At 33.5% G+C, this 12,056-nt stretch overlaps 1 protein-coding gene across 1 annotated transcript; it reads left to right on the forward strand.

The window, feature by feature from the left end:
- The first annotated feature begins 2,694 nt into the window (after nucleotides 1–2,694).
- LOC133193157 (uncharacterized) lies at nucleotides 2,695–7,249 on the forward strand. The gene is made up of 5 exons (XM_061329127.1): nucleotides 2,695–2,771; nucleotides 2,981–3,111; nucleotides 5,730–5,824; nucleotides 6,137–6,185; nucleotides 6,432–7,249. The coding sequence occupies exons 1-5, from the start codon at nucleotides 2,695–2,697 to the stop codon at nucleotides 7,247–7,249; spliced, it is 1,170 nt and encodes a 389-aa protein (XP_061185111.1).
- The last annotated feature ends 4,807 nt before the right edge of the window (nucleotides 7,250–12,056 follow it).

Here is a 12,056-nt window from a genome sequence, read left to right on the forward strand (position 1 = left end):
TTATTGTTGAGGTAATTGATTTTAAGACAATTTCTGCCAAGCTCTTGAATTGATGGTATTATTTTAGACGTAATTTTTGTGTATATTTAGAGTGCAAAAGTTGGGAATTTGCATGCTTCAATTTTATGTACTTGTACCTCGATTTGACCTGAATAATTAATGTGTTTTTAATGCTCTATAATATCCCCATATTTAATATGGTTAGAGAGAATAAAATTTAATGTACTTGAAATTAATTCATTCTGGCAATGTACTTTACTTAAAACAGGGAGTATACTTTTCTATTTTGGTGATGTCTGTCCGTATGCGTTATATTTTTTGAAGCAATAAACCACGCATGAAACAGCTACAATTTGGTTAAAAAAACGTCATCTGGGATAAATCTAATAATTCTTAAGTCTGGAGGTTCTTAGGAACTCCTTAACCGCTGTTGTAATTTAATTGATGTGTTTATCGCTGTCCTGAATATTAAGTATACGTACATTTGTAGCACCTGTCGCCTTATTGTTACACAATGTTTTCTATCCTATATGTATAATTATTCAGCCGGTGTCACCTTAACTCATGACGTTTTCTCTATAATTAAAAAAAAAATTGCGTCACTTTGTCCATATGCATTAACCTATTGGCTATTTGTCATTCGTGTTTAGAGGAGAGGGGGAAATGAGGTTGACATTCAAAATTCTCCATAGTTTTAAAAACAAAGCCCAGGACAGAATAATGTTCAAAAAGATAAATGCAAATGCATCATAAGTATAAACATTATTAGCTCTTCTGATCGAATATGGTAAAATGTCCTCCTATTGTTTATAAACGCTACTCTAAATGGCACACTAGTTAAGTTAAACTACATGTACAGTTCTGTGCATTTTTTTGGTTTGTTTGTTGTTGTTGGTTTTGGTCATAACGTCACGGCTTTAAGTGCCAAAATTAATAAAAATAAAAAGAAGATTAAATTAAATCTTAATTGTAACACACTTTTCTTTGATATTTCAGTTAACATTAAAGTATACCTCATGTAAAATCTCCAAAATTTGCAACAATCCCTCAGGTGTTAAAATTATTCATCTATGAATAGCATGCGCACACCAAAGATGGCAAAAATGATCATTTATTCGTAAAACAACACGTTTTCTATATAAGTGGGTCTTCGCTCCATGTCATTGAAATCGATTGTGATTAAGTTCTTAGCCGTCAAAATTTTAGAACCAAGGTTAGATACATGATTGTTTAGTGCAAGGACTGGGGATGGTCATACATTCTTCAAACGTCGAAACACAAAGGCTGCTCACGAACAGAGGTGATACTCTATCCCTGGATACAGATATAGACAGAATACGACTGAAAGGTCAAATAATACTCTTTGTTTTGTGAGCAATGATGTTATTGATAACGTTTGACCTTTTAATTCTCAATATGTACCCTTAGTCACACGAGAGTCAAAAATCAAATGGTACCTTAGTTATACATTCTGTCCACAAATTTGGTAACAAGGTATCTTAACATGATCTAGAACTTTTGTTCTCCAAGTACACTGCAGACATTGGTACACTCGCCAGTCATTGGTACATGTACATTCACTAGCCATTGGTACACTGCAGACATTGTATTGATACACTGCAGTCATTGGTACACTCGCCAGCCACTGGTACACTCGCCACTGTCCTGCTTGCAGCCACCATTATAAAGTTTGTATTTTAGTTTATTTCACAGTCTTTATCATACTAATCAGCACAAACTAGAATTTACAGCAAAACAAAATTAAATGAGAATATTTTTCAAGCATTGCCAGTCACTAATGTCTATCCTAACAAAAGAATGCTATAATAAACCATAGTAGTTTGGTACTTTGATTTACTACTATAGTGATAAATTCGACACTTTGATTTACAATAATGATAACACCGAAACTTTGATTTGATAATTAAATACTTACCAATATTAAAAAATGTTAGGCTTCAGAAAGTTTCAATATTTTTTAAAGTATTTCATGCATAGAACAGAAAAAATTTCAAGTCGTAAAATAGTCAATAATGAAACTCTTATCAAAGAATAATGATTTACCATAGTGAAAGTTTGACAGTTTGAAATACTATTTAATTGTGAAGACTTTGAAAACTTTGATCCACTTAAGTGAAAACTTTGACACTGAGTTACTACATTGTATAGTGACTGTGACACTATAATGATAACTTTGATTTACCATAGTGGTAACTTTGACACTTCGATTTTACTTCAGTAAACATAACTATAGTTCACAATAGTATTTTCTCGTAGGTATATAGATTTTTTAATTAAAATAAATTTACTTAATTAAGTTTTAAATCAGACAAGGAGGAGACAATCGCTGTATTCCAAGGTTACCTTTCGGAGTGATGGCATTTATGATAAAGTCTTGTTGACAAGAAAAAAAGATTGTGGAATGTCGCCATCATACATACATAAATAACTGTACAGTAACTAGAAGTAACATTACGTGATCCGGAATTATTCGGATGTTTCTGTATATGGTTATCTTATAGTCCTAGGGAGCGAACATTCTCAATAAACAAACAAATAAATATTTCGATGTGGTGGATATTAATTTCTTATCTTCGCAATAAAATGTAATCTTGTTGTCCATCTGAACTCTGAAACTCACGCTGACCAGCGATAACCACGTTGTTTACGTATCAAAAACTAGCTCCCGGCAATATGGCGGCTACGTGGCGGCCAATGGTCGCATTCTCTTTTACAATGACGATTATGTCCGCGGGGAATTTGACAGTCTGGTATTAACCGGGTACAACCGATCCCTTACAGTTTATCAATTAGTTGTTCGAGGTGTTGTCTAGTCCCGTTTTTAAAGCAAAAATTCTTCACGCTCTTAATATTCTAAATATTTAAACAAAAAATTCAAAGAAACCCCCAGAACAGAGAACAATGTGTTACCAAGAGTTTACTGGCGATTGATTCTAATTTTTCTGGATAATACTACCAGTTTATACAATATAAACAAATTGAAGATGTTTAACCAGCACGTGGTACTTTTTCTGTCTGTGTGTCTGTGTGCTGTGTCCGCGGTACCTGTTGGTTTGTTGCCACCTATACAGAATGCTGCTCCAGATCCAGGTAAGAATCTGTTACTCATGTAGGTATATCACACGTGTAAATATACATTATTTTATTTAGCATAATCGTTATCTTGCTTATATCTATCCCGATTTTTTTTTATACTTTAAGTAGGTTATCTTTATTTATTTTGATGTAATGAATTCCAGAAATAGGTTGTACGGAATCAAGCATAAACTGTGAGTCCTACTGATGTTTTACAAATCTAACGAAGAGAAAAAAAAGTGAATAGAATAGAATACATCAATATTCAGACTGTTTCGAATGTCCGCGCAATTCCTAGGGTTTTTTTCGCCTTTTTACCGCGGCAAAGCGTTAAAAGAAAAAAAATGAAGCATTTTAAAATATTTATTAATTGCTAATTACACGTGGACATGTATTTAGTAATAAGGAAATATTTTCTGGACTTTGAGAAAATGTTATCGTATAAAGATCAAAATTGAGTTGATCTTCCATTTTCACCATTATGATTGTGCACCTGTCGTGCATTCTTTCCCTGTAAAAGTGTCAAATATAATGAAGCATTGATAAACAGAAATCAGTTTCTTATTTGATATGAAAACATGGTCAAATAAAATGTTATTAAAACTTAAATTGATTATAAATTGTGTAATAAGACATCGTAAATCTCAGAAAGTTTTAATTTTAAATCAAAGGGCATATCATTCTTATTGAATAAAAATAACATGGAATTGGAACTCTTCAGTGTGCAATGCACAGGGGGTCTTTAAGAGACGTTTCAAGGGTCTGGATATCCATTTTCTTCATCAGTCCAATGTGCATTTGGCGATATGATAATTGAGAGGGGGAAGTCTAAATTTTACGGAACCTCTTTTTCTGTGACAATATAATACAACCAAACCAAATCTTTGTACACAGGATGCATGATGTGGCATTCTTTTATTTTCAATTAATATGCATATTTTGATTCCTAAAATTCCAAATAAAATAAAGTTGTCAATGTTTACAATTGTGCGTATGGGGCTAAATTTACACTCTTGCTGATTGTATTTTCACTTTGTTTTATAAGACTATGACACCTGTCAATTGTTGAATTATTTTGACAATTTGAGGGATTATAGAGCTACTTTCAAAGCACGAGCTACAAGGAAATCAATCATTCGTGATTGATTATCAATTTGAGTTTTTGATATATTTCTAGATTTAAGGGGAATCAAATTAGATAGAATGTCAGGCATAATGGAACATTTTTTTATTATATACATGTACCTTTATGTATGAAGTGGAACCGACTATCTTGTAAATTATGCATTAAATTCGGTCTACATATATATATTACTAGTATAGAAAGGAGAGTGAAATTTTAATCTATTGAACCCCCAGTCTCAAATTAGTTTACTTCGATTTGGAGGAAGTATACAGCCGAGTTCTTCTGCTCCGACGAGTGGAATGTTGACTTCGATAATAAATTGTATTTTTGCTACCTGGGGCTACATACCTTAATCTGCAAATGATGTCATCTGTATATATCCCTCGTTCCAATAATTGCATTATATTATCAGTTTCTATAAATGATTAAAACCCTTGTATGCCGTATAATATTCGAATGGCATGCATTGAGTAAATCTGAAGTAGACACGCAGTGTACACGCTTACTATAAGCTACCATATGTTGATTCTCTTCTACAAAAACGTGACCTATTTGTAACACTATTGTCTCTTACATAAAATAAGTAGAGATAAATTTGTAAAATTGCTCGTCATTTTCAGTCAGTATGATATTAAGAGGGCTGGGTGGTTGTGGCCATTTTCAGACTATATTGATCTCCTTTAGAAGAAGAGCTCCATATAAAGATATACAAAAATGATCAAATTTTAAAACTAAAATGTATGAAATTTTTGTTTGCCAAATGATAGTTAACAGCTTAAGATATCATATCTAAAAAAAAAAAATAAGTTATATCTGATGGTTAATTTGTTGACCCCCCAGCCTCCTTAATTAAGGTTACGATAAGAAGGCTCTAAACACTAATGAAAAATATTTATTGGACTTTGAGAAACTTATAAGACATATACAGTCTTACATTAAATGAGTTAGTTCATTCTTAACATAGACTTCCTACCACATAACTGCATGAAACTATATTGGAATTAGAACTCTTCGGTGTGCAGTTATTCGAATCGCCTTAAATACAATGTACGACGTTATCAGTATCAAGGATATTAAAAGCGATTAATGATGTAATGTACAAATCAAGATTGTTATAATTGATTGCTTAAAGTGAAAGAGACTAACGATGCTGCATTATTTATTACGGATTTTATTATGATGAATTATGCAGTTTCCTGAATTGAATCAATTTTGCTTATATAAGGAAAAAATATGAAAAACCAATTTTGGATAATGCATCGATTGACTTTATCAGACCTGGTGTGCTTATTGAACCAGTGAACGATTAAATAAAGTTATCAAGTACCATATAAGCAGAAAAAAAAGATCACTGATTTATATGTAAGAATATATATCCACCACATGTCATTATTACCTCAAGTACATTGCCGTTGATTTAATTGCCTTGCTACATGTCGAACAAATATCTATTGCTAATTTGGTTTTAAGGCGACATTGCAGTTACTGTAATATTTTCGTGTTATAGGTCGACTGGCAGGAGTTGTCACCAGTACATATCCCGCCAACTTCTACAGATGGCTGCTTCAGCTCTTCACTCAACGATCCTTCGTCACATGGCTGGTTTGTTTTTAGATCAAGTAAATTCTTCCAAAAAAAAAAAGGCATAGATACATGTATATGACCTTGGTTAAGATGCTCAATACATATCTCTAGTATCATTTCAGAATGTTGCTAAAAAGGAAGAGGTGACCACAAAGTTTCAATAATTTAAAGAAAACATAAAATGTCTATAAATTTTATATCTGGTCGGGTGGATTTTTAAGCTTTATAAATTTAAACTTCAATTGTTCGAACGATTTGCCACTGTTTTACTTTATTTCATGTTTCGGTGATATATGTACCAAAATGATGACGGGTGGTCTTATGTTTCAGGGGCGGACACGTGGTTTAAACTTTCAGCCCAGGGCGAGCCCTTTCAGTGGTGAGTGGAGATCAATCTCAGCTGCTTTATCGGGTGTTTATCATTCGATCCTCTCCTTAGCTGTGTTTTATTACTTTGTTTACATCTTCACCTATGACACGGTGCCTAATTTTATGGGTTTCTGTTTACACCAAATTAATGAATAGACCCAAATATTTCCCCCTGCCTAAGTACATGTAATTGATTGTAGCCTGTACTTAGTTTTATTAAGTGTTTTGTTTGACTTGCGGTTTTATTTCTACTCAGGTGGCACCAGCGATCTTTCCACAGGAGGTACCAGAGACCCTGTCCTGACAGCAAGACTTGAAGAAGGCGACCCTCGAGTGTCCAAACTGAAGGTCGTCCGTGATTACTTACCTCCCGCGTCTCTGCCCAAGACCATCACCGCCCCGAAACCAACCGTCCAGAGAGACTTCCAGGCAAATGACATCATAATCCCCCAGACCGCCGAACCTAAGAAAGGGCCAGGCATCATCCAGATCCCTGTTTTGTCACTGAAAGGATCCGGGGGACTTGTTGACGATTCCCCCACTCCCTCCCCGGCGACCTTACCGGGAGACTTAGTGATCATTAGAGACCATCTGAAGAAAGACACCACTGTGGAGCCAAGCTCTGCCACAGCTAAGCCGTTTCATTCCAGGTTGTCCGAGTCCAAACCAGCGACAGAGGAAGCCATTAGTAGGGAGCAAACAGTAACACGTACAGGCGTTCAAAAAACAACTTCCAGCAATCTCGAAGACTTTAAGGTGGAGCGTGACCAGGAATTACTCAGTCTGAGCCAAGAAAAATCTACCGTTCAAGTCACCATTCCCCTTACGGAAAAGCATAGCGTTTCAGTGGATAATGAAGACCTCCGTGAACTTTCTGTTCAAAGAGATCGTAAAGGGAGTTATCACTCCAACACCCTCCCTCCAGACCTTGTGATTATTCGGGACAGTGTAGCAGACGAGGAGAGCGGCCATTTTGTCACTACTCGGGGAGTAACCGAGCCCGGGGTGGCATTCTCAACACAACCGGTTGGAAGTGGCATCATAATATTGTTGCCAAGCGGCGGGAAAAAATAAGCATGAAACACTTCCCAACGCAGATGCTTGCAATTACAATTGCAAAACGAAGCAGCTTAATGACCTTGGTCTATATAGGCGTTTGGTGGAAAACAGTAAAACATTGGCCGCTAATGAGATATGCGTAATTATAAGGTGTTCATTGAACATAGATGTACATACAGAATATGGATGTTTTCCTGGACAATTGTGTATTATGTAAAATGAATGCATTTTACATTTGTATCTTAATTTTTTACTTCAGTGCACCTCATTACAGTTTGTTACATTTTTAAATATATGTCTCAATTATATGGTTATTTTTTTATATCGTCAATTTCTTTAAAATGTTTACTGATCGCTGTGAGGAGCATTGTGAGACAGAAAGAAATTCTTTACATGCACTATCATGTTTTTACGGGGACATCACTTTCCTGTCAGGCGCGAAGCGTTGGAGGGGGTATGTACATTGAAAGGCCGGTTGCCCCCCCCTTTTTGTTGCGGTTTAGTTAAGTAAGGGTACTGTAGAAGTATATGAAAAAAATGGTACTGAAAGAAGATGGAACCTACCCCCCTCCCCCCTTTTTTGCTTGTCAAGTTTTTTTTAGATAAGTTGAAATTTTGTTCTCTGACTGCCCCCCATTTCGTCCCTGCCTGTTGCATATTTTATGTTGTCTTCTTATTTTAAGTGCCAAATTAAAATCGTATTTATTTCACATTTTTCTATACTCATTTTTGTCTACGTGAATTTAAATAAACTGAATTGTACAATGTATGTATAGTGCTCTTTATGCTTTGGTTTCTTTGTATGGGGTATTAAAGAGATAATCTTTTATTAAATTTTATTTTTAACAATGAATATTAAATAATTAGTTCTGTTTAGATTTTTGTCCAATATTTTTTTGTTTCATTTTGCTTTTGTTTGTTTTTTTTTGTGTGGATGTGTTTTTGTTTTGTTGTTCTTGTTTTATTCTCAATGAAAAAGGTGACGATAACAAAACAGTGATCGATTTCAGAAAATCTACAAACAATATAAATTTGTGATTAGGGTATAAAACACGGAACCCGGAAATTCCAGAGGTGGGATCAGGTGCCTAGGAGGAGTAAGCATCCCCTATTGACCGGTCACACCCGCTGTGAGCCCTATGTATTGATCAGGGAGATGGAACATGCATGCCGTAGTCAAATTTAGTATTAAAATAAAGGCCTAACAATGAGTATGAAACATGTCAGCCAAAATACGACCCAATGATAGGTTATATTTGTTAGCAAGGTCATTATTGTGACCATAGAATTGACGAAATACTGACTTTAAACGAGGTTGTTTAAATCCCTGTAATATCTACTTATCTGTCAGTAGCCTGTCTCGGTTTAAAAATTTATCGTACTCAGAGTCCTGTTTTGGAGTATCGAATAAATTGGGAGACGTAAACACCATATGTAGGTGATAGTGGAATATTTAAGAAATGAATTTAATTTTTGAAGATTCATGAGGACATGAAATCACGACGCTTCACGCCGGCATATTTCATAATACCGTACTTGACATCAAAACAAAAATGCAAACTGTTTTGCTTTTAAGGAGGGATTCTTGTCTGGTTTCTGACTAGATGAAATATTCAAAGTATATTTGCTTATACGTCTTGTATATTTAGATGTAAGGGATTTAAAGGATCATATTTTTCTTTGCTCAACATAATTGTACTACTTTAAATAAAAATGGTAAACTGAGTTTGAAATCTAGCAGGGATTATATCTTTGGCGGAACGGCAGCGTATGAAAATATCTCATTTTCTGCTTCTGAAAATTACTGTTGAACAATGAATTTAGTTAAAATTTTTAAACAATCAAAGACTTAAAGAAAATTTCAAATCTAATTAAAATTAATAATAATGGACTGAAATTTTGAAATATATCAAATAAATATGATTTCCCAAACAAACTACAATTTTGTTAACTTTTAAAAGTTTCCAATCTAAGTACAGATTTGAGCAAAAAATCCGTAAAAAGTGTTTTTTTCTCTCTTAGTAAATGGTCAAAACTTTTTGTTTTTGTATCAATTTGTATCTTTATATGACTACTTTACCATATGTGAAAATAAGAAAAATTTAAATATACAAAGGCATATGAAAATAACTAATATATCCTAAAAATCTAAGAAAATTAGAGGAAATTCGGATTAGCCAATATCTATTTTAGTTAAATTATTTATGTCAATTTGGTTGTATCATCTGATAGACCCTATATGGTAATATCTTTTTATGCAGAAAGAAAAACGTTGAATCTTTTGTAATGGAAGTAGGCATTGCATGATTGGCAACAGTAATTTTTTATTCTTACGGTCAAGGAAAAAGATAATGATCTTGACCTGATCTTGCTTTTAAAATAAAACGGTCAAATTTAATCTAATTGATATCATCACTTAATGATAATGTCTTCTTGAATCTATGAAAATTTCATTAATTTTTAAATACTAGAAATATGAGAAGAATTCCTCCTTAAAAATGACAGTTGAATGGCGTGATTTGTGGCAACTCAGCAGAAAAATAATGTAAAAAAAAATTAATTTACTATTTATTTTACTAATTTCAGTAATTTTTGCTTTTGCTATTCATTTTACTAATTTTAGTAATTTTTGCTTTTAAAAATGACAGTTGAATGGCGTGATTTGTGGCAACTCAGCAGAAAAATAAATGTAAATATAAGTAATTAATTTACTATTTATTTTACTAATTTTAGTAATTTTTGCTTTTACTATTCATTTTACTAAATTTTAGTAATTCTTGCTTTTAAAAATGACAGTTGAATGGCGTGATTTGTGGCAACTCAGCAGAAAAATAATGTAAATATAAGAAATTAATTTACTATTTATTTTACTAATTTTTGAAGATTCATGAGGACAGGAACTACATCGCTTCATGCCGGCATATTAAACATGAAGCGCTGACGCGCTTCATGAAATATGCCGGCGTGAAGCGTCGTGGTTCATGTCCTCATGAATCTTCAAAAATTAAATTCATTTCTTAAATAAATAAGTAAATTGACGATGGAAAAGCCGAAGTCATCTCGTTTGTCATATAATTTAGTTGTAAGTTGAATCTTATCGTCTATAGTCAGTAAAACGTCCAAATATGAAACAAATGTGGCAGACTCTGTTGCGTTTCGAATCGACATGTGAATGGAAGTAACTATTGTTATTTGATAAAACGTCGTCAATATATTTGAATGTCGAGTTGAAGGCCACAGCAAGTGATTTCTTCTTCTCATGTTAAAGTTTTTGAATAAATTCTGCTTTATAAGAATATAAAACAGGTCGGGTAATAAAGGGGCACAAAAAGAATCCACATTTGATTTACACCACTTATAGAAATATGTTGTAGCACAGTACGTCAGAAGTTTCACTTTTAAGACAGTTAATATTTTTGTAAGGAGTAAAGATAGGGAATTGGTAGAGCATTTGCTAGACCCTGCAATGTATCTTTGTCAGGATTTTTATGAAGTTCAGGAATCCAGTATAGGTAGGGTAGATCGAACTCACCTTGGCAACTTCTAGGGCCATTCCGGCAAGCGGAAAAACAACCTCGAGGCGTTTTTCCGAGCTTGCTGGAAAGGCCCGAGAAAATGCGACTGCTCATTTTTGTTGACTGGAATGTTAAAAGTATTAAACATTGAACTGTGATTTTGAAGAATTTCATCGTTAGAAAGTGAACTGCGAGTAGAAGTTGGATTCCCAGACATAGAATTAAAACCAAGTTCTTCTAAAATAGTTATTAATGGTGTGGTTTGCGATACCTTAGAAAATTAAATAAATAGCAGTTTGGTGGGAACACACTTTAATTCGGGTTTTGTTTTAGAAAGTCTGAGTTTTTATATTTATATATCCATCAGGATACTTATTTTTTGACAAAGCAAACAGGTATCAGGTGTTGTAAATTGTGGATTAATTAAGTGGAGGTAAATGCAAAATTTACATCATGATAAATGGATATGGTTTGATTTTATGCAAAAAAAGACGTCTTCAATTTCATCAGTTTTTATCAGCTCGCCTGAGCTGAATTTTCAGGTAGGCTTTACTGAACACAGGTTTGTCTGTCGTCCGTCTGTCTGTAAACTTTTAACATTTTCGACTACTTGACCATTTTCATTCAAATTTGCTACAAGAGCATTCTTGGGTAGAGAGAATCCAAGTTTATTCAAATGAAGAGTCACGCCCTATTTCTAGGAAAGATGGTTAAGATTTAGTGATTTATTGAGAAATTGGTGGCATGTATACTTTTATTTTTTTTCTCAAGAACTACTGGACCAGAAAAGAAATTATATGAAAGTTTCCTCTCATAGTGTACAATCCAGATTGTTCAAATAATGGCCCTGGGTTAGTGTGGAACCACAGTATACTTTAGAGATAAATGTCTAACATAGAAATATATCTGGGAAAATCTTTTAAAATCTCCTGAAAAGATTATTAGTCATATAAATATGTTAGCATCCTCATGTAGATTCAAGTTGAACTACAGTAGGAATACTTGTATAAGAATATGGGGGGGAGACCTTCTGCTGGGCAGCAGGCTTGTATGATTAGTCATCTTTAAAGGTCTGATGAATAATTATTAGTCAAGTAAATATGCAAGCACTCTCACGTACTTAAGATTCAAGTTCTTTCAAATTAGGATCATTATAGTCAGTTACATTTTGAACTTGATTTAAATGATTTTCAAAAAAACAAAAACAAAAGACCAAAAAATAAAAAACAAAACAAAAAAGAAAAACAATAAAAAAAAACTCACTCAGTGTTACATTAGATTTTAAGTTGGATTTTCGTTTAAATTTT

The sequence above is a fragment of the Saccostrea echinata genome, unplaced genomic scaffold (genome assembly GCF_033153115.1).
Source record: "Saccostrea echinata isolate AGI-Se365-2 ecotype Australia unplaced genomic scaffold, CSIRO_AGI_Sech_v1 ptg000027l, whole genome shotgun sequence".
In the NCBI taxonomy this organism is placed as follows: Eukaryota; Metazoa; Mollusca; class Bivalvia; order Ostreida; family Ostreidae; genus Saccostrea; species Saccostrea echinata.